The sequence below is a fragment of the Anomaloglossus baeobatrachus genome, chromosome 6 (genome assembly GCF_048569485.1).
Source record: "Anomaloglossus baeobatrachus isolate aAnoBae1 chromosome 6, aAnoBae1.hap1, whole genome shotgun sequence".
Taxonomy (NCBI): Eukaryota; Metazoa; Chordata; class Amphibia; order Anura; family Aromobatidae; genus Anomaloglossus; species Anomaloglossus baeobatrachus.
In genome coordinates, this window is record NC_134358.1 from 537807715 (window position 1) to 537832686 (window position 24972).

The 24972-nt window shown below is 49.9% G+C and overlaps 1 protein-coding gene across 1 annotated transcript in view; it reads right to left on the reverse strand.

Annotated features, from left to right (window-relative positions):
- The window catches only part of LOC142243975 (macrophage mannose receptor 1-like), a 234721-nt gene that overhangs the window by 181887 nt on the left and 27862 nt on the right, over positions 1-24972 (reverse strand). Inside the window, exons 8-11 of the mRNA XM_075316164.1 lie at positions 24768-24925; positions 11840-11953; positions 8714-8829; positions 6780-6928 (exon numbers count right to left, since the gene is read on the reverse strand). Coding sequence (XP_075172279.1) covers positions 6780-6928; positions 8714-8829; positions 11840-11953; positions 24768-24925 — 537 coding nt within the window. The remainder of the gene's footprint in view (positions 1-6779; positions 6929-8713; positions 8830-11839; positions 11954-24767; positions 24926-24972) is intronic.

The following is a 24972-nucleotide window of genomic DNA, read 5'->3' on the forward strand; positions in this document are numbered from 1 at the left end:
AGTCCTTTTGCAGTTACCAGGGCCTGCGAGGAGGATTCCGCTCCTGCAGCCGTGGAACTGGCAGGCCATGCTGGTGCGACGGGGTCTGTGTCCACAGGAGGTTGGAGTGCTTTCACTGCCCTGTCTTTCAGAATGGCAAAGTCCACGTCAGGGTGTTCCAGGGACCACAGCTTCATCTGCTTCCCATCCTCAGGAGAGCGCAGGCCCCGCAAGAATTGTTCCTTCATCATCCGGTTTCCTTCCTGATCACTGACAGGGTCCACCAGCTTGAGAGCCCGTAGTGCAGCCTGCAGCCTGAGGGCATAGTCTCTTATACTATCTTGGGGCTTCTGACGGCAGTTATAGAAGTCCGTCCTCAGCTCTCCCTCTGTGCGGTGTTCAAAAGCAGCTGCTAGTTTGGCAAAGATGGTCTCAACAGAGCCCCGGTCATCATTGGTCCAGGACTCAGCCTCCAATTCTGCTGCTTCAGTCAATTGTCCCAGCACCACAGCGGCCCTCTGCTTACCAGTCATCGCGTGCATGTCTAGCAGGGTGTTGATCTTCTTCTTAAACCCGGTCAGCGTGTCTATTTTACCGGCGTATTGGGGCAGCCATTGCGCTCCTGGGACATACAGCAAGGAAACTGGCATTATGGGGGAGATTTCAGCCGGCGCGGCTGCGACCGCGGCACCGGCACCAGGCGCTGCTGCGTCCAGCGCGACGGGGGCTGGCATCGCTTGGGCTGCGTCGCCCTGACCAGGGGCATTACCTCCTGCAGCGTCCATTTTTCTTCAAAAATCTCCGCGCCCCCTTTCCACTTCCTGGGTCAGAACGCTCTCCGAATTGTGGGGGTTCTGGGGCGGCCACACCTCTTCGTGGGCGGTGCTCTTCTCCCTCGCGCGGGCTGCAGCGCGCGCTTTTGAAGATGGCAATATGGCGGCGGTTCAATTTTTGCGGTCGGACCTCTGAGGCACACGGTCACCTGTCTGAACAGGTCTAGTCCTTATCCTGTTCGTGACGCCAGAAGTTGTGAAGCCCCGCTAGTATGCGTCGGTGCAGTACCTTCAGGGACTCCACGTGGATGGAACAGTCTGGTCACAGGTAGGGAACCTTCTTTTAGGATTGTCGTGACGCCACTCTCAGTATTGCGGTCAGCGGGGACCGCCACTGCAGATTAAGGGATGCCTGGGGCTGATGGTGGGTGCAGTCAGTATATTAGCCCCCTGAGAGTGAGGCAAGCCCCAGGCCCCGGTGTATGTGTGTGGGACCACAGGTCGCAGAATGACTCAAACACAGTCCAAGAAGTCTTTCAACGTGTTTACTCACTGTTTGGAGGTCACGGTGAGATGCCCGGGCGACACTGTGATAACCAGGTTGAACCAGGAATTCCAGGAGGCCGTTCTGAGGGTAGCTGTCCACTCGCCTTCCTTGCACTCTTTCTGTTTTAGGAGGATCCTTTGCTTGAAGCGTGGTAGGACCCCTCCAGGGAAGCTGTTACCACCCTGCTCCCCTCTCTCTGGCTCGTCGGCCGGCAGCGTGGCCTTGGTGGGATGGCTTCTGGCCCTGTCCCCTTATGGGCCTGGTGATTGCTGCTTGGCTCAAGCTCTGTGTAGTTGTGGTGAGGGCATGAAGTACCCCCCCCCCCACCTGTAGGTTAAGCAGCTCTGGATGATCTGCTGCCTGTACTGGGGACCTAGTTCCCCTTGTGTGCTCGGATACCGGGATCTCCGTACTCAGCCACCCTTCTCTCTGGATGATTTTCAGGCCGACCCACGGTACTCCTTTCTCCCCCGCTTTCAGCTACTGCACTCCTCAGGACCTGTCTGACACGAGAGCTCCTCTGCCCTGCTTCCTCACACTTCAACTTCTTCCTCCAGACTCTCCTCTTCCTCTCTCTCTCTGCCCTGCTTCCTAGCAACCAGCCCCTGAACACACCCCCAGCTGGGAATTGAAAGTTAACCCCTTCTGGCTACCCAAGGGTCCCTGCTTGTGGTGTGGGAGACCTGGTCACTATGTGTTTGTGTGTGCACCTCATCCTGGCCTTTGGAAATTACCTGGAAGCATTGCTCCCGCATGGGTGCAATACTCTGTGGTGCCTGACCAGGTCAGGGGCGCCACACCAGAACCATTTGACCTGGTTGAATTTGAAATTGACTTGTATAAAGCTTGTCGTAAATTGCATTTAAAAAAGCATTTTTCTAATATCCAGAAAGATTCTAGGTCTGTTTGTACACCTGAAAGGCAGTGTCATACCAGCCCTTTAGGTTTTTCTTATGAAGGCTCAGAGGTGAATAAGATTGCACAAGACGCGATACAGCTGCTAAGTCTGACTGATGCTAGTGCAGACAATGCAGATTTTCCAGCAGTGGGAAAAAATCTCAAAACCAGTACAGGCTTTACTGGAGGGTTAAAATCCTCCTTTTTTCCACCGACATCTCCAGGAAATAGTATAGATTTATTTCAAGAAATCGTTATGAGAGAGATGAGAGCATTAAAATACCCAGCTTTGAAAAATAACCTGTCCAAAAAAGAACAATCAGCTTTAAATAAAATCAAATCCCTCAAAAATGTCACAATAAGGAAGGCAGACAAGGGTGGGGCCACAGTCCTTATGACCACAGATTACTATTTAGAGGAAGCTAAACATCATTTAGATAATTGCTTAGTTTATCAAAAACTGGATAGTGATCCTACATACAAACTAAAGGAGAAATTGCGCAGCTTTTAAAATAAACACGTAACGACAGGCTTTATTACGAAGAATAGGGCTGAAAAATTGTTTCCCCTCTTCCCAACCAGACCACATTGGTACTGGTTACCTAAGGTACACAAGTCAGTTTCTAGGCCACCGGGGAGACCCATTGTTGCAGGATCTGGTTCTCTCACCGAGCCTCTCTCTGCGTATCTTGACTGGTTACTTCATCCCCTGTTGGAAACCATTCCCTCCTTTGTGAGGGACACTGGGGATTTAGTACAGCAACTTGAGCACTTTGAATGGCAGGAGACTTTCTGCTGGGCGTCATTGGACGTCGAGAGTTTATTTACCAGGATTCCACAACATCTTGGGATTGATTTGATAGTACAGATGCTGAGAGGGCTTGGTGAGAATGAACTTTTAATCAATTTTGTTGAAGAGGCACTAGCATTGGTACTGGGATACAATACCTTTAAGTTTGGTCATTCCTGGTACCTGCAAAAAAGTGGGGTTGCTATGGGGACCCCGGTGGCATGTACCCTGGCTAACCTATTCCTTGCACATCTTGAGGACAAGTTGATTTATAGCCTGGATAATCCCTACGTAAGACATATAAAGCAATATCAGCGCTTTGTGGATGATGTATTGATAATCTGGGATGGTAGTAAGGAACAATTTGAATCTTTTGTGGCATATTTGAATTTGGAAAATAATTACAATATGCTTTTCACGTTTTCCTTTAGTGACAAAACTATAGAGTTCCTGGATGTGAAATTGATGGCCCAGGACGGGGGGATCACTCGGGAACTCTATAGAAAACCTACCACCGTCAATACATTGCTACACTATGGCAGTGCCCACCCAGGACACGTTTTGAGGTCGGTCCCATTCAGTCAATTTTTGAGATTGAACAGGATTACTAACAATCCGGATATACTGCATACTCAAACAATAGATCTCAGGCAACGTTTTTTGGAAAGAGGTTACCCCCTCGATTTAATTAATTTAATGCAAAAACAAGCCGAAGAGAAAATCTTGCTTGAAAAAGACCCACGTAATAAAAATCTTATGAAAAAAGGTGAAAAAAAGCATTTAAATCGCTTTGTATTCAATTTTAAGTATGGCCCTATGGACCGTGAGATAAAATCGGTCATAAATAAAAACTGGCATATAATCGAGGGTGTAACTGAACTCAAAGAAATGGCCTTGAATAAGCCACTTGTGACACACAGGCGATGCAAGAACATCAGTGACATTATAGTCAAAAAGCGGTATATTCCTCCTAGAACCTGGTTGCAGTATAGTGGCCCTGTTGGCAACTACCGTTGTGGTGACTGCTCTTTTTGCAGATTCCACATAATCGGTAGAACTCTTGAGATTGGTGGCCATTTACATGTAGTAAAGCACCTGATCACTTGCAAGACCAAAATGGTCGTTTATGTAGTTTTTTGTCCGTGTAAATATTTCTACATAGGTAAAACTATACGGCAGCTTTTTGTAAGGTTCAGAGAGCATAGGAACTCTATTGTGAGCGGATTAGGGGCCACAAGGTTGATTAACCATATAAATGAATGTCATAATTCCGATCAGAGTGTTCTGTCCTTTGCAGGGATTGAGTTGATAGAACCCCCATCTAGAGGAGGTGACTCCCATAAATTATTGCTTAGGAGGGAATCTGAATTTATTATGAAGTTCAATGCCACAGGCCCTCTAGGGTTAAATAAAAGGAATGATCTTAGTGTATTCTTGGGTTGATTCAGTGCACATTTGTTTGTTTCATATATGTGTAAATCTTTGCTACTATGTTGCGTGTCCAGTAAGATTTGGGCATATATTATTGTTTTTAACATTTTTAATTGTTTTGACATCAGCCACATGTGGTATGTGGATAAAAAGGATCTGATGTCATACCTACTCAGACCACCTGAAGCACTGTGTAAGTGCGAAACGGCCGTCGTCTGACGTGTCCGGCGTCCTCTCCCTCCCCACCAGCCCCCACCGCACATGTAACCTCTGCGCTTGAAATAAAGCCGCAACCTGCACAGCAATGATTTGGTGAGTGCCGTTTTTTCCTCTTTCTACATTGGATTTAATCTAGGATTTAGTGGCAGCTATGGGCTGCCATTAACTCCTTATTACCCCAATTTGCCAATGCACCAGGGCAAATCGGGAAGAGCCGGGTACAGTCCCAGAACTGTCGCATATAATGTATGCGGCAATTCTGGGCGGCTGCTGACTAATATTGTTAGGCTGGGGGGCTCCCCTTAACGTGGGGCTCCCCATCCTGAGAATACCAGCCTTCAGCTGTATGGCTTTATCTGGCTGGTATTAAAATAGGGGGGGACCGCACGCCGTTTTTTTTTAATTATTTATTTATTTATTTTACTGCACAGTATAGACACGCCCACCAGCTGCTGTGATTGGGTGCAGTGACACAGCTGTCACTCAGTGTGGTGGGCGTGTGTGACTGCAACCAATCACAGATGCCTGTGGGCGGGTAAAGCAGAGAATACGAGATTGATTAATGAGCGGCCGGCTTTTTCAAAAAAGTAAAAGCCGCCGGAGCTTTTATAACAGCCGTGCAGCGCCGCGCCGGAGATCGGGGAACGGTAAGTATGAGAGAGGGGGGGAACTGACCGACAGACAGCGAGAGGGACAGATAAGACAGAGACCGACCGACAGACATAGAGAGAGACCGACCGACCGACGGACTGAGGGAGAGAACGAAACAGAAAAAGAAAAAAGACCAACATCACATGAAAAAAGCACAAAACGTACAGGGAGCAAACAGAGATGCGTCCGTGTCACTCGGACGTGCGCACAGACCCATTGACTTTCATTGGGTCCGTGCTGCGTGTGGCGTGCTGAAAACGGACATGCTGGCGTGCAAAACGGAGACACAAACGTAGCACGCACACGGACCCACGGACCTTAATGAAAAACGCACATGTGTCCTCAAACATTAAATAACATTGGTGCACGTTTGGCCGTGTCTCCGGTATATACGGAAACGGACCAAACACGCACGTGTTTCACGGATGTGTGTTTCAGGCCTATGGCAGAGCAAGCATCCAGAACAATGAATTCTACAGGAATGTGCGCACGTTGCGTTCTGCCGAATACGTCTCAGAATGCAGCTTTTTCGGCTGCGTTCTCAGATGCATATGCAGTGACTTACATGCTGCGGAATAGGACGCAATGTGCACACATGGCCAAAGAGATCTTTAGAAAAAGTATTACTAAAGATCTTTTATCATATGCTAATGAGCGCAAGGACTAGTCGCAAGAGTGTTTGTTCCCTTGGGTAGTTGGCCCCCTTAGGCTATGTGCCCATGGGACAACGTACCCGTGGACTTTTCTGCAGGTATTTCCGCAGGTTCACACGGCAACTCCCCGGAATCCGCAGCTATCCATTACGGCGTTATATCTCAGGAGATGTTGCGGTAAACGGGCGGAAACAGTGCGGACTTCATGCAGAATTCCTGCGGAATTCCCGCCCTGTATCTCCATAGTGGAGGGGCAGGAATTTAACAGATAATTCCGCATGAATAATTGACATGCAGTTACATGCGGCTGCTGGAAATCCGCAGCATTTTCCGCAGCCGCACATACCTCGGCATTGATACAGCACTCCCCAAATCCCATAGGATAACATGGGGAGTGTCTGTACTTACGTAAACCTGCGGATTTATCTGGAAAATCCAGATAAATCCGCGGGTTTTCCGTGGTAAAATCCGCAGGTACGTTGTCCCATAGGATAGGTCCAGAAATCTTAAATGATCGGAGGTTATTTTTCAGATACCGAGGTACAAATTTTCTGCTTTCCAAAATTATCCATATAGATTCATAATGTAAAGGGGTCTGCTGAGGAGCTCAATGAGTTGCAGTTGGCTCCCTCTAGAGGTGACAATATTTTTTTTGTTTTTTTGTTTTTTTTTACTAGGAAATCCAGACTGAAATTTTTAAATGGTGGACTCATTAAGAAACAATCCAGACAAAATCACACAAGGGCAAAAATAAGAATTAAGGGCAATAAGTCCTTCTCTAGTCCATGGATCACATAGCACCTGGGAATAACAATAGAGAGAAAGAACAATGAACTCACTCGGCATGTCCACGTTCCAGTGAGTGTACGTTACATCTTGCCCATTGGACCATTTAAAAGTGTTCCTGTCCTTTGTATCAGAGAGTCCTGTCCAAAAATATTTCTCTGTTCTAAGCCCAATGAGACTTGTTAAATAAGCCTGCTCAAACCTGCGGAGAGAAGCCGACATTACTTTTTGTCACTATGAAAAGGTCATTGTAGTGCAAAGAGGCAATGAATGTAATATCCAGTGCAAATGAATGAATTTAATTAAAGGGAATTTCCACTAAACATAAGTTATCCCCCATCCAGCAGTCAGAACACCAGCAATCCCAAGAAGGGGGGCTCTGAAACACCTAAGAATGGGGCAGAGGCCCTGTTGAATACAGCAGCCCCCAAAACATGCATTTAAGTAAAAACATAAAAAGGTCAAACCCAGTGGAGCAATGGTGTGCATAATTGTCTGACTAAACAGCTGTCGTGGTCACGGATTCCGTGACGCACATCCGGCATCGTTAGCGACGTCGTTGCGTGTGACTCCTACGTGCGACTTCGAACGATCGCCAATAGGTTGAAAATCGCTGATCGTTGACACGTCGTTCACTTTCAAAATATTGTTCGTCGTTTGGAACGCAGCAGACATATTGGTACGTTTGACACCCTGCCAACGACGAACAACATCCACACGACCGCCTTGGTCAAACAATATATCGCTGAACGATTTAGTGTCGCTTGTGCGATCGTTACGTGTGACCGCTAATAAACGACCTATGAGCGATCTCAGCGTGTCACATTGCTAATGAGATTGTCAGATAAATCGTAGCGTGTAAAGCGGCCTTTAGACTGTGACCTATCAGAGAACTGAGTTATTCATCCTCAGTGATGTTGGCTGTTCTATGTCATTTTTCCAATCTTCATGTCTTTATCATTCATCGCCAACTTCATAGTAAATATTCTTTTACTTAGGGCATAATGATAAGCATAATTAACCATTTCCTAACCACATGTGTCGGACCCTAGGGCTATGGGGTACTCGGTTCCGGTCCTGGTTTAACTGGGGAGTGTCATGGGTGTAGTGGTCGGTGCCCGGTTCCGTGACCCTGGGGGTCACTTTTAAAAAGGGGATTATTTACAGGGATTATTAACAGAGTTTTTGTCGTGACGCCACCTGTGGTGTGCGGCCAGGTAGGGGCCGCCGCTGTATGGTTCTTCCCACCGGGGGGGTCGATGTTGATTGCAGCCAAGATGGAGTCACTCCCCACAGGTGGAGTGGTTTCCCCGGGAGGGTGGCCGGCTGGCTAATAATGGGCCGTGGGCGCCGGAGCGCAGGACGGCGTCGCCAGTAAATAATGGAAATGAAGCAAAAGCTCCGGTTCTGGTGCTTTACTCACTGGTTAGGAGATTGCCCGAGAGCGTACTGGTTCACTGCTGGTAAGTCTCTGGTTATCCAGTGCAAGATCCAGGTGGTTACCGGTGTTTGTGCTCGCTGTCCAGCGATCAGTAGAGGGAACCTGGGCTGATCTCCTGCTCACAGGCCCGAGGCTCCACAACGGAAAGATAAGCTATATCTCGTCCCACCAGCAATGGTGCTCTTTTGCACCCAGTCTGGTCTCATGGGACGTCCCTCCAGAAAGCTCACTATGTGTCATGGCTACCTCCTCTTATACCCCATGTGGCACCCATCCCCCAGTGGTTGTCCTGGTGACCGGGAAGTCCCATACTACTGGATGGCTAACTCTCCCTGCCCACCCCAGTCCACCCTCCCTGTGGGGAAGGCACCTAACTGCATGTGAAACGTGTCAGGTGGTTTGCCGGTGCTCACACCAGTCACTTACCGCAGATAGATACTTAACTGAGTTGCAGTACCCTGTGGCGACCAGAGCCTCAGGGGCGCCACACAGGCCGTAAGCAAGGACCAAAGATAATTTTTTATTATATGTAAAAATAATATTCACCTGTTCTCCACAGTCAGCAGGTCGGCTCCATTATTATTACACGTGCTGTTGGCTTCTGCAAATGATCCAGGCGACTCTCCTATTAGGTAGCAATAGTAGCTGTGTCTCTTCCAGCCCTGGGTACATAGACAATGGTAATAACTCTGATTAGCACAATTTATGATATTTTAATTCATCCTCTTAAAGGGAACCTGTCACCAGGTTTGTCTCCTATAAGCTGCGGCCACCACCAGTGAGCCCTTATATACAGTATTCTAGAATGCTGTATATAAGAGCCCAGGCTGCTCTGTATAATGTAAAATTCACTTTAATAATACTCACCTAGCAGTGGTCCGGTCCAATGTGTGTTGCTGCTCTCCGATCCGGTGCCTCCTCTCTCCGGTCCGACATCCTCCTTCTACCCAGGCCAGTATGGATGACGCATCCTACATCATCCACACTGGCTGGCATTGTGGTCCAGCGCAGGCGCACTTTGATCTACCATGCTGAGGGTAGATCAAAGTATTAATGCAAGAAAAGGTTAAAGACATGCGCACTACAATACTTTGATCTGCCCTGAGCAGAGCAGATGAAAACGCACCTGTGCAGAATCGCAATGCCGGCCTATGTGGATGATGTAGGACACGGGAAAATCCTGGTGATGGGTTAACAGCTATGGGCAGGGCTCCGATCCACGTGCAGCTGTTAAAGGCAGATGATGGATGAATAACACAACCATCATCTACCGGCAAAGATGTGGTTCTCGGCTCACGAGCCCTCATCAAAGTCAGGGAGCTGGTATGATGTTACATAGTTACTTAGGTTGAAAAAAGCCCTAGGTCCATCTAGTTCAACCTTCCTCCACCAGTTCTACATTTGGTCACTAAGTCATTTATAACCAATAATGTTGTGTACTGAGGAAATCATCCAGCCCTTTTTTAAAAGCTGTTATAGTGTCTGCCATTACTACCTCTTGTGGTCGGCATTCCACAGTCTGACTGCTCTAACTGTAAAGAACCCTTTCCTATTTAGCTGCCGGAATCGCTTTTCTTCCACTCGCAGTGAGTGCCCCCTGGTCCTTAGTATTGTCTTTGGGAGAAATAAGTCATGTGCCAGTCCTTTATATTGACCACACATGTATTTATACATATAAATGAGATCTCCTCTGAGACATCTTTTTTTTCTAAGCTAAACATATCTAACTTTTTCAACCTGTCATCATATGGGAGGCCTGTATGTAACTGTATGATATATGTTGGGAAGGTGTTAGGGTACTTTCACACTTGCGTTTTTTTCCTTCTGTCACAATCCGCCCTTTTGGAAAACAGCAGAATTCGTTAACGGATTCCGCTGTTTCCCATAGACTTGTATGGATGACGGATTGTGCCAAAAGTACCTGCGCTGCTTCCGCTGGCCGACACTGCGTTGCTTCCGCCGGGCTGAAGGAATGCAGCATGTAACGTTTTTTTGAGCAGCGGAATCCTTAAGATTTCACTGCGCATGCTCTCTGGCTCCCTGCACCCGTAACCAGGGTACACATCGGGTAACCAAGCAAAGTGCTTTGCCTAGTTACCCGATATTTACCCTGGCTACGTGTGTAAGGAGCCAGTGTTAAGCGGTGTACGCTGGTAAACCAAGGTAAATATCGGGTAACGAAGCAAAGTGCTTTGCTTAGTTACCCGATATTTACCCTGGCTACGTGTGCAGGAAGCCCGACACTTCCCTGCTAAGCTCCGCATGTACACACACATACACACACACACACCTGTCCTCAGCGCCATGGCCCCGCTCGGCTCCACCCACCCCGCACTCCACCCCCCGCACACATTCTTGGCAGCCGAACGATCAGCTGATCACCCGGCGACCGGCTGCTGTGAGCGATCAGCTGATCACCCGGCGGCCGGCTGCTGTGAACGATCATCTGAGCGCCCGGCAGCTGGGTGATCAACTGATCCTTCACAATAGTCTGCCGCCGGTGAAACTGTAAAAAAAAAAAGCTGATTCCATTGTTTTGTACGATCCATTGCATCCGTTGTGCCACTATATGCAACGCATCCGTTACATCCGTCACACAACGCAATGCAACAGATGCCGTTCAAGGCAAGTGTGAAACTAGCCTTAAACACACAGAGACCAATTTGTCATGGCTTATGCAAAAAATGTGGCTAGTTTTGAGGTTTTTTTGTTCCTGCGCCATATTTATCTGTTGATTTGTGCATATTTTAAAGTCATTTTTATGTGATCGTAGGTTATTTTTTCAGTTCCCCATTGTGGGCAGGATTTAGGCTTTACAAATGTTTTCCCCTGATTAGAGATGAGCGGACCCGTGGAAGTTCGGGTTCTACTGGTCTGGCTGAACTTTTTTAATGTTTGGTTCTGGACCCGGACTTGATCTGAACTTCATTTAAAGTCACTAATTGGGCAGTTCGGGTCTCCGCCCACATACAGCCAGCCATAAACAGAGCACATCTGGAGTACGGTGGGCAGGGTTTTTCATTTTATGGGGGGTTTACACACACTACATCCAATCACGCTGTTGTTACCCCCAGTGTGCGCCATTCAACCACTATGCTGAGCACCAAACGTACCCGAGCACAGCGATACTTGCGAGAGTGGTTTGCATTTGCAAAGCGCCTGAACTTAGAACCCGATCTTTGTTTTCTTGGAACAGTCTGAATTCGTACCAAACATCGAACTTCAGGTACTTTCATCTCTATTGATTCATCATTTGCAACTTTTTGAAAAGTCTCAATTTTTGCACACGTGCACTCTATCTCCTCCAAACGCCACCCCTGGAGTATTTTTATGTACATGTAAAGGTTTTGCAAAAAACTGTTTTTTTTCCCCCTAAAAAGTTGCAGAAAAAAGTTAAAGACAAAAATAACAACCATTTTTTTTTTTTTTTTTTGTTGCAAAAATTCTCGAGCTATTTTTGAAGAATCGGGTGCAAAAAACATTGAATATAGCTACTTTTTCAACATAAATACGGCACTCCTGAAAATTATTTTTGGTGCAAAACCATGCACAATATATGTAAAAAATTGAGTGCCGGATTTTTTTTTACATATATTGATATAACCAGACCAAAAAAAACCCCTTGACTTGAAAAGTGCCGCAAATGATGAATCGGGGTGATAATGTATTTACCTCATTACATCCAGGATGAACATCAGCGGCTTTCTCTTGATCGTTTGCCATGGGTTTTCTTTTGCAAATATAAGGATACCTATAAATACACATCTTGTCTGTCCATTTTCCATCCTGTATAGGAATGGATTTGAGAATGTTAACATCACCAATTTTCTCTTTCTGTGTGTTACTTTTCAGAATATTTCTGATTAATCATCTGCTTCCATTCATTTACCACTTATACAGTTAATTGATAAAATACTGGCTTCCTGCAGCCACCACTAGAGGGAGCATAAGATCTTAAAGAAGACAAATTGTTGCAATGTGTCTGTAGGATTCAAAGTGACAGGGGGCTCCTATACTGTCCCTCATGCTAGGGAACCTTAGGCAATCTCTGACCTCTGGATATACCCCCAATGGTGGAGATGCCGGACTCTCATGCCTTACTATTCTCAAGATCAGAACTAATTTGTTCCCCCCAAAAAGGAAGGAGCAGGAGTGGGATGGAAAAACAGATAAAGACAGACAGGGAAAAACAAAAGCTCAGACACACAGCAAACTCACAGGAGCAAACAAACAAACTAAGAAGAAAAGCAAAAGAAGTAAGGCAGCAATAAAAGGAAAACAAGGGTAAACGCCACAACTGCTCACAGCAATAATCCACTACAACCACCAGTAAGTCTGGATGACAACACCTTACCTGACCAGTACAGAGAAGCTATAGCTGGCAGCAAAGGAAGAGTCCAGCCAGCATATATAGAAGAGGAGCGAATATGACTGTCCCCCCCCCCCCCCCCGAAAGTTATCAAAGGAGATTAACAAGCAGCCCAGCAGGGATTAACTCTTGCTAGCCTGACTATGAACTACAAGTCTGTGGGTTGACGCCCGGAGTCTGCCTGCACTGATCACAGACCTCAGAGAATTTAGCAGGCAGAGTGCCAGAATCTGTAGTCTCTGCAGACCCTGACGCTGCCATGACAGTCAGCGATGTATGTAAAAACCTCCATGTGACACAAATGTATCAATTGTCACGCTGTACAAAGGCTAGTAAAACGCAGTACAGCGTAATCCCCCACTAGGTGGCAGTAGAGTAGTGAAGATGAGACAAAGAAACAATGTTAACAGGTGAAAAACTAGGGGGCAAAAGAGTAGTCAAACAGTCAGGGTCCAGCCAGGAAAGTCAGTCACTGCAAAGGAAGGATCAATATCAAAGTCAGAAAGCAGAACCGAGTCAGAACCTGGGAGATCAGGTATGGAGAGGGAAACACAAACAATAGACAGGAGAGAGAAGTCAGGGACCGGGACAGGCAGACAAACGGGGGAGGGTCAAAGTCAGGACGCAGTAACAGGGAGGCAGAAGAGATCGGGAACACTCACCAGAGCCAGTATACCTGCTTCAAGGCAGAAATATCACTGGCGCTGAGCCATAGGTAGAGAGGCAATATATAGTGTCCAAGCAGGGAAAAGCCGGCCTGGATCATGACATCAATCAGTTTAATGGGAGGTGTGTGTGTGTGTGTGTGTGTGTGTGTGTGTGTGTGTGTGTGTGTGTATAAGATCAGTTAACGTTTTAAGGTGATATCGAATTATATGTTTGTAAAATCATAAAATGATTTTTAGGCTTTTTTATGATAAGCACTGATAGTGTGGTGTAACAACAATACATGCTATTTTTATGTCTAGTGTCATTGTGATCTGATGTGTAAGAATACATATCATTTATATCTGTCATCTCAAAATTTTAAAAGTAGTGTATAATAAGAAAATGACATATTTCTTAAAATCAGTTTTTTATTAAATTTATATTAAAACAAATTGTCAATTTTTGTTTACCCCATATCACAATCTATTTTAAAAAAATATGGAAATTTTATTTTCATACTTCCTATCTTTCAAGGAAGAGTTTTCAGCAGGCTTCTTATCATAACAGGCAGGATCGTAATGTCAGGTTAACACCTCTATACACAGCTGATAACACAAGATTCAGCAGTCATAATAAGCAATGTCTTGTAAGAGGATGAACGTATGGTCGTGTGCCCCCCAAAGACATCAATGGTTTAATTACAAATGTATGTGATGTGCCTTTTTAAGTTAATACAGTGCTGGCCAAAAGTATTGGTACCCCTGCAATTGTCAGATACTCAGTTTCTTCTTGAAAATGATTGCAGTCACAAATTCTTTGGTATTATTATCTTCATTTAATTGGTCTTCAATGAAAAAAAATAAAAAAAATAGTCGTAAAGCCAAATTGGATATAATTCCACACCAAACATAAAAAAGGGGGTGGTCAAAAGTATTGGCACTGTTTGAAAAATCCTGTGATGCTTCTGTAATTTGTGTAATTAACAGCCCCTGTAACTTACCTGTGGCACCTAACAGGTGTTGGCAATAACTAAATCACACTTGCAGCCAGTTGACATGGATTAAAGTTGACTCAACCTCTGTCCTGTGTCCTTGTGTGCACCACATTGGTCATGGAGAAAAGAAAGAAGACCAAAGAACTGTCTGAGGACTTGACAATCCAAATTGTGAGGAAGCATGAGCAATCTCAAGGCTACAAGTCCATCTCCAAAGACCTGAAAGGTCCTGTGTCTACGGTGCGCAGTGTCATCAAGAAGTTTAAAGCCCATGGCACTGTGGCTAACCTCCCTAGATGTGGAAGGAAAAGAAAAATTGACGAGAGATTTCATCGCAAGATTGTGCGGATGGTGGATAAAGAACCTCGAATAACATCCAAACAAGTTCAAGCTGCCTGCAGTCCGAGGGTACAACAGTGTCAACCCATACTATTCATCGGCGTCTGAATGAAAAGGGACTGTATGGTAGGATACCCAGGAAGACCCCACTTCTTACACCGAGACATAAAAAAGCCAGGCTGGAGTTTGCCAAAACTTACCTGAGAAAGCCTAAAACGTTTTGGAAGAATGTTCTCTGGTCAGATGAGACAAAAGTAGAGCTTTTTGGGAAAAGCCATCAACATAGAGTTTACAGGAAAAAAAAATAATTCAAATAAAAGAACATGGTCCCTACAGTCAAACATGGCGGAGGTTCCCTGATGTTTTGGGATTGCTTTGCTGCCTCTGGCACTGGACTGCTTGACCGTGTACATGGCATTATGAAGTCTGAAGACTACCAACAAATTTTGCAGCATAATGTAGGGCCCAGTGTGAGAAAGCTGGGTCTCCCTCAGAGGTCATGGGTCTTCCAGCAGGACAATGACCCAAAACACACTTCAAAAAGCACTAGAAAATGGTTTGAGAGAAAGCACTGGAGACTACTAAAGTGGCCAGCAATGAGTCCGGACCTGAATCCCATAGAACACCTGTGGAGAGATCTCACAATGGCAGTTTGGAGAAGGCCCCCTTCAAATCTCAGGGACCTGGAGCAGTTTCCCAAAGAAGAATGGTCTAAAATTCCAGCAGAGCATTGTAAGAAACTCATTGATGGTTACCGGAAGCGGTTGTTCGCAGTTATTTTGGCTAAAGGTTGTGCAACCAAGTATTAGGCTTAGGCGGGCTTTGCACGCTGCGACATCGATAACAATGTGTTACCGATGCTGCAGCGATAGTCCCGCCGCCGTCGCACGTGCAATATCTAGTGAAAGCTGCCGCAGCGATTATTATCGCTACGGCAGTTTCACACGCACATACCTGCCGTGCGACGTCCCTCTGGCCGGCGACCCGCCTCCTTCCTAAGGGGGCGGGTCGTGCGGCGTCACAGCGACGTCACACGGCAGGCGGCCAATTGAAGTGGAGGGGCGGAGATGAGCAGGATGTAAACATCCCGCCCACCTCCGTCCTTCTCATTGCAGCCGGGAGGCAGGTAAGGTGATATTCCTCGCTCCTGCGGCTTTACACACAGCGATGTGTGGTGCCGCAGGAGCGAGGAACAACATCGCACCTGTCGCTGCACCGGCATTATGGAAATGTCGGAGGCTGCAGCGATCATACGATAACGACGCTTTTGCGCTCGTTCATCGTATCCAAAAGGATTTACATGTTGCGATATCGACTGCGACGCCGGATGTGCGTCACTTTCGATTTGACCCCATCGACATCGCACGTGCGATGTCGCAACGTGCAAAGCCGCCCTAAGGGTGCCAATACTTTTGTCTGGCCCATTTTTGGAGTTTTGTGTGAAATGATCAATGATTTGATTTTTGTTTCCTTCTCTTTTGTGTTTTTTAATTGCAAGCAAAATAAATGAAGATAATAATACCAAAGAATTTGTGATTGCAATCAATTTCAAGAAGAAACTGAGTATTATCTGACAGAATTGCAGGGGTGCCAATACTTTTGGCCAGCACTGTATAACATGTTTGAATCGATATGGTCGCCAAACTGCTAACGGTCACAAGAGGTCACTTGGGTGGCATATTGGCTCAGTGGTTAGCACTTTGCAGTCTTGCAGCTCTGGGATCCTGGGTTCAAATCCTGCCATGGAACAACATCTGCAAAACTTTGTATGTTCTCCCCGTGTTTGCGTGGTTTCTCCAATTTCTTCCCACACTCCAAAGACATTCTGATAGGGAATTTACATTATAAGCCCCAATGGGAACAGCTATGATGTACAGTATGTAAAAAGAAAGATTATTATTATTTAATTCATTATGGCAGGGTTAACTGCTCATCCAGCTCACAGTGGGGTTGATAGATGGGAAGAAGTAGTTTCCAGTTTAGTGGTTGGTGGGTGGTGGTAGTGTGACGCTCCTGCGGCTTCAGGCACCACAGGGTACTACACCTCACCCGGGGTGCAGTATTCATCTCGAATATGGAGGAGGTCATCATTGGTAATCACCACCAATATACTCATCCAACACAAACACGGGAGCTCTTCCACTAGGACTGGGCTAGGGTAGGTGCTGGGGTGGCCATCATGAGGTTTGGGACCTCTTGCCCAACATTTCAGTAACCCGGGAAGCAGGGCACCAACAGGGGAAGTTAGGAGCCATCACATACAACATTGAGTTGGAGTCAGCTCCGGGCGCAGCAAGCACCAGGTCGCACTCAGGAAGAGACAACAGTCAGAAGTGACACGGACAGTTCAAGGCCCGTAGTCTGGAGCTGGAGGCTCAACCCGGGTTCTTAGGAAAGAAGGGGAATCCCAGGGTTCGCTGGGAGTGCAGAAAGCACCTGTGACCCGTTCCAAAGCCCAGGAGCTGGGGTGGAGGGAAACCATCGAAAGATCACGCACAGAAGGAAACACCGACCTCAACCTCCGAAGTATCCGGGATCGGCAGAAGCCCATCACAGGATAGCTCGGTGCTCCAATGGCAGCGTGTTTTCAGTGAGTAAAAGAACTTGAACTGCACCTTCTGTGTTGTCCCATCACTGCCAGCACTCATATCTTCGCGCCTCATCGCCATAGGCAACTACTACTACTCCCAACATCCTCCCTGGGGCCGGAGCTCTGCCTGTGGAGAGCTGTACCATCTGAGCTGCGTTATCATCTGTCCCAGAGAAGAAGTCCCACAGCAGCGGCTAATATTGGCAGCACACCACAGGTGGCATCCCGAACAACTACTCCCATCATCCCCATCCCCATCTTTATTGACACCGCAGAGGTCACGGAACTGGGCAAGGCCACCACAGCGACCCAGGAGAAGAACCGTGGCCTGGTGACGGGTAACCCCAGGCCCCGTGGGCGTGTCAGAAGCAAGAGAAGACGTAAAAAAAGGCGAAAGAGTAGACAAGGCTCGAAATTCAGATGTAACTTTCCAGACACCGACTGAGAAAAGAAGAACGCCTACCTGGCAAGCTTTGTGAAAAAGTGCAGATACATTGTAGGGGAACTTAGTGAAGAATCTGACGCCCTACTGAAGGACAGTGGCCCGGGACAATGACTCTTAAAGCACTCTTTGGAAAGTAGCATAGTAATGCAGGGGCTATCATAGCCCCGGCAATACACGTGGAGCTGTGTGGTTGTGTATTAGTAGGATGCAGGCAAACCAGCCTCCTCCTCACTCCTTCGCAGCCTCTGTGGAAGATAAGATCATTTCTGTAACCCTCTTGGATGAGCGGGTCTATCTTAGGGTGGAAAATGGACGATATATGATTTGCTATATCCTGTACATGAGTTCAATTGAATACAAAGAAATCGAAGATTTTAAACTCTGGTTTGGACTCTTTAATGTGAATGTAAGACACAGCGGTACCCCACTATGTGCAGCAGAGGACAAGATTGGGGTATCCGACCTACAGGTACCGGCACATGTTGGATATACTTCCACATATGTGACGCCCTGGGCAAGCCAGGGGTCACAGGTCACAACACCACATGCACCCCACATTCCCTGCAGGTACACCAAGGCTAACCTAAAATCCTTGTTGCCTTCCTCCAGGGGCTGATGTCCACACCAGGGGGTGGGCCAGGCGGTTGGCTCCGCCCACCGAGGAGTTCACAGCCCTGGAGGCGGGAAAACCAGGCAGATCAGTTAGGGAAGTGAAGGAGTAAACAGTGAAGTGGAGGTTCAAGCTAGAGGAGTGAAGTAGAAGGAAGTGGCAAAGGAGGACAGTAAGAGTGGTGACAGAAAAGGAACAGTTAAGCAAGCCTGAAGTTAGTCCGGGTGTGTGCCCCGGACTGAGACAGCAAGGTCAGCAGACGGCGGTGATTGTCTGTAGGGGGACTGCTCGGAGGTTGCTGGAAGGACCGCGGACGGGTGGTGACCCGGCGGTACCGGAGCAGTATACGAAGAACAGTCAGCACCAGGGCAGGGGCTTTTCGGATCCCGGCAAGGCTAGGAGTCGCCATAATTTGCCAAATCCGTCAGTGAAGGGGACGTCTGTCTCCCAACAACCAAGTCCCGATTGAAGGCAACAGCCCGACCGTTAAGGGGAGACACCGCCACCGCCAAGGCACCAGTTTCCCAGGGCCAGCGCCTGCGGGCAAGAGTAGAGCTCCTTTGGCCCAGCTTGAAGCCGAGGAGTGGGTAACCGGTGGGAACCCATCGCTACCAAAAGGACTTTACATAGGTGCAGGGAAGAGACAGTCACCGCTAACTGCAGGGAATCGCAGCACCGTAAACCATCCGAGGGACCCGTCCAACCAGCCGTTTGTTTACCGAGAACTGTGTCGTGTTTACTGGCTGAGTGAGTACCTCCGTGCCGTGCGGCACAGCGCTGTCCTTGCGCCCCTGCACCTCCACAGGCCCCATACCCACCTATCCACCATACCAACCCCATCACTGGGCCCCGGGATCACCAACCCCTACCCACGGAGGGGCAAAACAACAACTGGCTGCTCCATACCATCACTCCCGGGTTCCCCAGCCAGAGCAGCGGTGGTGTACCCTCAATCACCACAACCGTGGGTGGCGTCACGGACAATAAACTATCCCCACAACCCATCCCCTTTCACTCACGGGCGAGGAGCGCCGCTCGAGTCCCCGGGATCCGGCCCATCGCTCGAGCCACCGAGCAGCAGCAGCAGCAGGCCGCGGCAACCGCAGCGGCAGCCGGACCCGAGCAGTGGGAGAGCGCGGCGTCCCTTCCTCCGCCCGCGACAACTTGGCGTCACGAACAGGATTCTTACCGCTCTGCCGTTTGGTAGAGGTGCGCCTTGTGACCGCCGGAGGTATCCGGCCGGAAAAATTCAGAAGTCGCCATCTTTGGCGCGAAAAGTTCCCGCTCGAGCGTCTTCTCGAGTAGTAGAGGCGCGAAGGCCAAAACCCCACCCCGAGAGAGGAGGGGCCGGAAAGAAGCTAAGGGGGACGCGATGGCGGCTGGCTGCATGTGAACGCAGCTATAAAAGCAGGGACGCCAGGACTCTGCAGACATCTTGTTCCTGGGAGAGGCCACCAGCAACATGTTCATGCCGTCCCGCAGCACCGTAGCCCCCGCGCCTGGAACCGCGGCGTGGGTGAAGATCCGGACCGCGCAGCTCTACCAGAGGCTGCAGGTCAAGATGCAGCTCCTCATGGAGGAGTGGGAGACCGACATGGCGGACGTCATAGCGACCGTGCGGAGACGCGAGGAGGAAGCGGAGGAAGGGAGGGTGAGTGACCCACGCCCCGATGCCCTTGAAGGGCCGGTCATCGCGGCTGCGGGACCCGGTCCAAACCCTCTCCCCCTACTGCCTCCCTCGCCACCCGTCTCGGAAGCCGTGACCCCGCCACTAGGCCCGCTACCACCGCAACCGGTAGCGATACCCAGCATCCCCGCCCAGGCGGGCCGACCTGCAGCTGGAGCCCGTAGTCGACCGGAGGTGCTGCCCTGGAAAGCCCCGAAAACCGAACCGGAGGCGTCCTCCGAGAAAGTCCCCGAGCCGGAGCCGATGACCTACTCCGTGCTGAAGGCCCAACTGCGGAAAGCCCCTGTGCCCATCCCCCACACCTCGGCTGAGGTTGCGCCGGGTTGCCGATGTAAGGCAGCGTCTAAGGCAAAGTCACCGCAGGACCTGACGCCCAGAGTACCAGCAGTGGGCAATGTCCAGCAGGTCTTGTGGGGCCCGACCCGTGCGCCGGAGCTCGCAGCAGCGCCGTATTGGGACAGGGAGCCGGTACCGTTGGGCCTGGAAATCGGTGAAGGGGAAAGAAAGAAGGCGGAGTTGGTGGCCCGTGCAATCCGGGAAAAAGAGAGCCTCCGTCAGGCAACGTTCCGTGTCCGGGGCCCGCTGTACGAAGGGCAGGTGAGGCGGTTTGATGTCCGCCGGGGCTATGGGTTTATATATGAACCGGGCCTGGAGGCCGAAATGTTTATAGCCCGGCGGGATGTAAATGTCCACCTGCCTGAGGAGCATCCCGGTCGTAACCTGATGCCGGGCGACATCGTGCAGTACACCCGGCACTGTGGGGAGAGGGGGTGGTTCGCGCTGGATGTGAAGTTAAGGGGCAGCCAGGAGTCCCGAGTGAGCGCCGCGCCCCCTCCCTCAGGTGATGTTGAGGACTCGGAATAACGGCAGCGGAGCACCGTTGCACAGTCCCCGTTGGGACCACCAGTGTGTTGTTTAAAAGTTGCAAATGATAAGAGAAGATAAAACCAAGAAGTTCACCTGATTTACTGTGATTTGCAACCGGCCGTTGCCGGCACCGTTGTCCCCGTGGGGACCGTTTGAAAAGTGTTTGCATGAGGAACTGCTCATGGACAAGCCCGTGAACTTGCAGGGCAACCACAAACGTTAAGTGGCATGTAAATAAGTTGTGCTACCGTTACCGTTTCCGCAATTGCCACCTCCGGAGAGGCAGGTTGGAGGGAGGGCCCGCAGCGGAGCAGGCTGGGGCCCAGCCACCACAGGAACCGGTGGCTACCCTCTGGAAGAGAAGGACAGATCCCGCTCGGGTAACTTGGTGGAGGACTGGGATCAAGGGGTGCTGCCTGTTTTCTAGGGGCAGCATCAGGGTCAGGTTGCTTGGGTGGGAGAGAGCGGAAACCGTAACCGTACACCGTTTGAAACCGTTTAAGAAATGTGCCTCCCGATGTGGGATGATGTCATAACTTTGAAATATGTTACCGTTTTTCTACCTTTTCACAGAAAAAACAAAAGGAAAATAAAACCGGTGTTGGACGGGCAGCCCGAGGACGGTCTGCGTTTTGCTAAGGGGGAATGTGACGCCCTGGGCAAGCCAGGGGTCACAGGTCACAACACCACATGCACCCCACATTCCCTGCAGGTACACCAAGGCTAACCTAAAATCCTTGTTGCCTTCCTCCAGGGGCTGATGTCCACACCAGTGGGTGGGCCAGGCGGTGGGCTCCGCCCACCGAGGAGTTCACAGCCCTGGAGGCGGGAAAACCAGGCAGATCAGTTAGGGAAGTGAAGGAGTAAACAGTGAAGTGGAGGTTCAAGCTAGAGGAGTGAAGTAGAAGGAAGTGGCAAAGGAGGACAGTAAGAGTGGTGACAGAAAAGGAACAGTTAAGCAAGCCTGAAGTTAGTCCGGGTGTGTGCCCCGGACTGAGACAGCAAGGTCAGCAGACGGCGGTGATTGTCTGTAGGGGGACTGCTCGGAGGTTGCTGGAAGGACCGCGGACGGGTGGTGACCCGGCGGTACCGGAGCAGTATACGAAGAACAGTCAGCACCAGGGCAGGGGCTTTTCGGATCCCGGCAAGGCTAGGAGTCACCATAATTTGCCAAATCCGTCAGTGAAGGGGACGTCTGTCTCCCAACAACCAAGTCCCGATTGAAGGCAACAGCCCGACCGTTAAGGGGAGACACCGCCACCGCCAAGGCACCAGTTTCCCAGGGCCAGCGCCTGCGGGCAAGAGTAGAGCTCCTTTGGCCCAGCTTGAAGCCGAGGAGTGGGTAACCGGTGGGAACCCATCGCTACCAAAAGGACTTTACATAGGTGCAGGGAAGAGACAGTCACCGCTAACTGCAGGGAATCGCAGCACCGTAAACCATCCGAGGGACCCGTCCAACCAGCCGTTTGTTTACCGAGAACTGTGTCGTGTTTACTGGCTGAGTGAGTACCTCCGTGCCGTGCGGCACAGCGCTGTCCCTGCGTCCCTGCACCTCCACAGGCCCCATACCCGCCTGTCCACCATACCAACCCCATCACTGGGCCCCGGGATCACCAACCCCTACCCACGGAGGGGCAAAACAACAACTGGCTGCTCCATACCATCACTCCCAGGTTCCCCAGCCAGAGCAGCGGTGGTGTACCCTCAATCACCACAACCGTGTGTGGCGTCACGGACAATAAACTATCCCCACAACCCATCCCCTTTCACTCACGGGCGAGGAGCGCCGCTCGAGTCCCCGGGATTCGGCCCATCGCTCGAGCCACCGAGCAGCCGCAGCGGCAGCCGGACCCGAGCAGTGGGAGAGCGCGGCGTCCCCTCCTCCGCCCGCGACACATACACAGCACCCTTTTCTGTAGCGTACTGGTGAACCCCTTGTCCATGACCACTGCCCAGCACATATACAGTCTCAGCTGATGCTGTGTTACGTCACCACCGGAGTCCGCTCCAGTGACTTCTACTCCGATCGCCAGGCAACGCCGTGTTCCTTCCATGGATGGTGCTGATGATGGGAGAGGAGTCGATGTCAGCGGCGCCGGTGGGCGCAGGCTCCACTCATCCTTTGGGCTGGGTTTCTTTGGGATCTGCAGTTCCACTGGCTGACTATAGGTGGCGTGTGTCTATGTCGCGGGCGGGAACGTGAGCCGTCGCTGCTGCGCTCTCGCTGGCGCTCGGGTCCGGCACTGCTGCTGCTGCTACTGCTGCTCGGTGGCTCGAGCGGTGGGCCGGATCCGGGGACTCGAGCGGCACTCCTCGCCCGTGAGTGAAAAGGGGGAATAGTTTGGTTTGGGGAATTGGTCCGTGATGCCACCCACGGTTTGTGGTGAGGTTGGGACACCACCGCTGCTCTGGACGGGGATCCCGGGAGCGATGACAGGGAGCAGCCGAGATGTTTCTCTCCCCTCCGTGGGTAGGGGGGTTGGTGGTCCCGGGGCCCAGTGAGGTGAGACAGGGAGGCAGGGTTGGCGAGGTGCAGGGTCACGGGGGCAGCGCTGTGCCGGATGGCACGGTGGTACTCAGCCAAGAATGGATACAGAGTCTCCGGTAAAACAAACGGCTGGATGGACGGGTCCCGCAGCCGGCTGCTGTGGTTACTCCCGGTAGGTTGGTGGTGGCTGCCTTTCCCTGCACCTGTTGTGTATCTTCGGTCCCGATGGCTTCCCACCGGTAACCCGCTCCCCAGCTTGTATATGGGCCGGAGGAGCCCCTTTTGCCCGCAGGCTCTGGCACTGGGAATTCTAACTGTGGCGGTAGCTGTATTTCCCTTTCGGGTCTTTGTTGCTAGGAAACCCCTGAGGTTCCGGTTGCTAACGGATTTGACCGGTTTAACGGCGACTCCCAGCCTGGTCGGGGTCCGTAGGCCCTGCCGGTTTGTTCTGGCCTCTCTTCGCTCCCCGGTTCGGTCCGGCGGGCCACCGCCCATCCCTGGTCCTACGGTTCCGCTTTAATCGGCCTCTCCTGCAGACGGCCACCACCGTCTGCCAACCTTGCTCTCGGTGCCCGGGCCACGTACCCGGACACGGTCAGTCTGCTCCTCTCCCTTTCACTACTCAAAACTATCTGACTACTGCTTCCTGCCTCCAGGACTGTGAACTCCTCGGTGGGTGGGGCCAACTGCCTGGCTCCACCCCACCTGGTGTGGACATCAGCCCCTGGAGGGAGGCAACAAGGATTTGTGTCTGACTCTGATGTGCCTATCCAGGGGTGTGGGGTGTGTGTTGTAGTCCCTGTGACGACCTGGCTTGCCCAGGGCGCCACATCTACCCTTCTTAATTCCCCTCCTGTCTGCAGACCACTGCCAGAGATAGTTCTGATATTCTGGTTCCTGTTCTGCCCTGTTCTGTTTGGTGATTCTGGTGTTCTGACTTCTGCATGTTTCCTGACTACCTCTCCTGCCTGCTGTTTATGTATCTCGCTGCCCAATCTGGATTTGACCTCTGCTACATTTTCTGATTACGTCCTTGCCTGACGATTCTGTCCCTGTTCTGCAATTCCTGGTTTGACCCTGCCTGACGACTACTCTCATCGGACTGCTGCCTTCCACACGTAGTGATCTCCAGGTGTAATTCCAAATCCCTGTATAGGGGTTAAAGGTTTTCAGGGTTTTGGGGGTCCTGCTTGGTGAGTGGCTTCCCTCTAGCCTGTCCATTACAACATGTCTGAGTCTGTGGATCCAGGGAGGTGTTACATGCTGCTACTGCTCCTTTAATGAAGGGAGACATTACTTATGCTTATTAGATGCAGGATAGCTTCATTTTGGATGCTGTACATGTGAAATTCCTTTAATAACAAGAAGTTAGAGTCTGAAAACGTCCTAGTGATCATTGTGAAAATTGCAAGATTACTAACTTTGTAATACAGATTGTGATATGGAGAATAAAATAAAAATATTAAAAAAAATTTAAAAACACAAAGGACATTAACATGTATTTAAACAGTGGGTCATTTTCTGATGACACGTTAATTGATGCTTAGATTCACATCATCACACCTTAGTGGATAGTGCAACACAATCCTCCTGTTCGCCATTGAAGTTAGACGGTTCTCCTCTCTGCCATGTTGTAAACGTCACTGGGGATCCATCGCTCCATTCAAAAAATAGTTGCGTCTTCAAGTCATTCAACCCCAGCCAGACGTATTCTGCATCTCCTAAATGAGAATTAAGGAAAAAACTTCTGTATATATTTTTCCATATT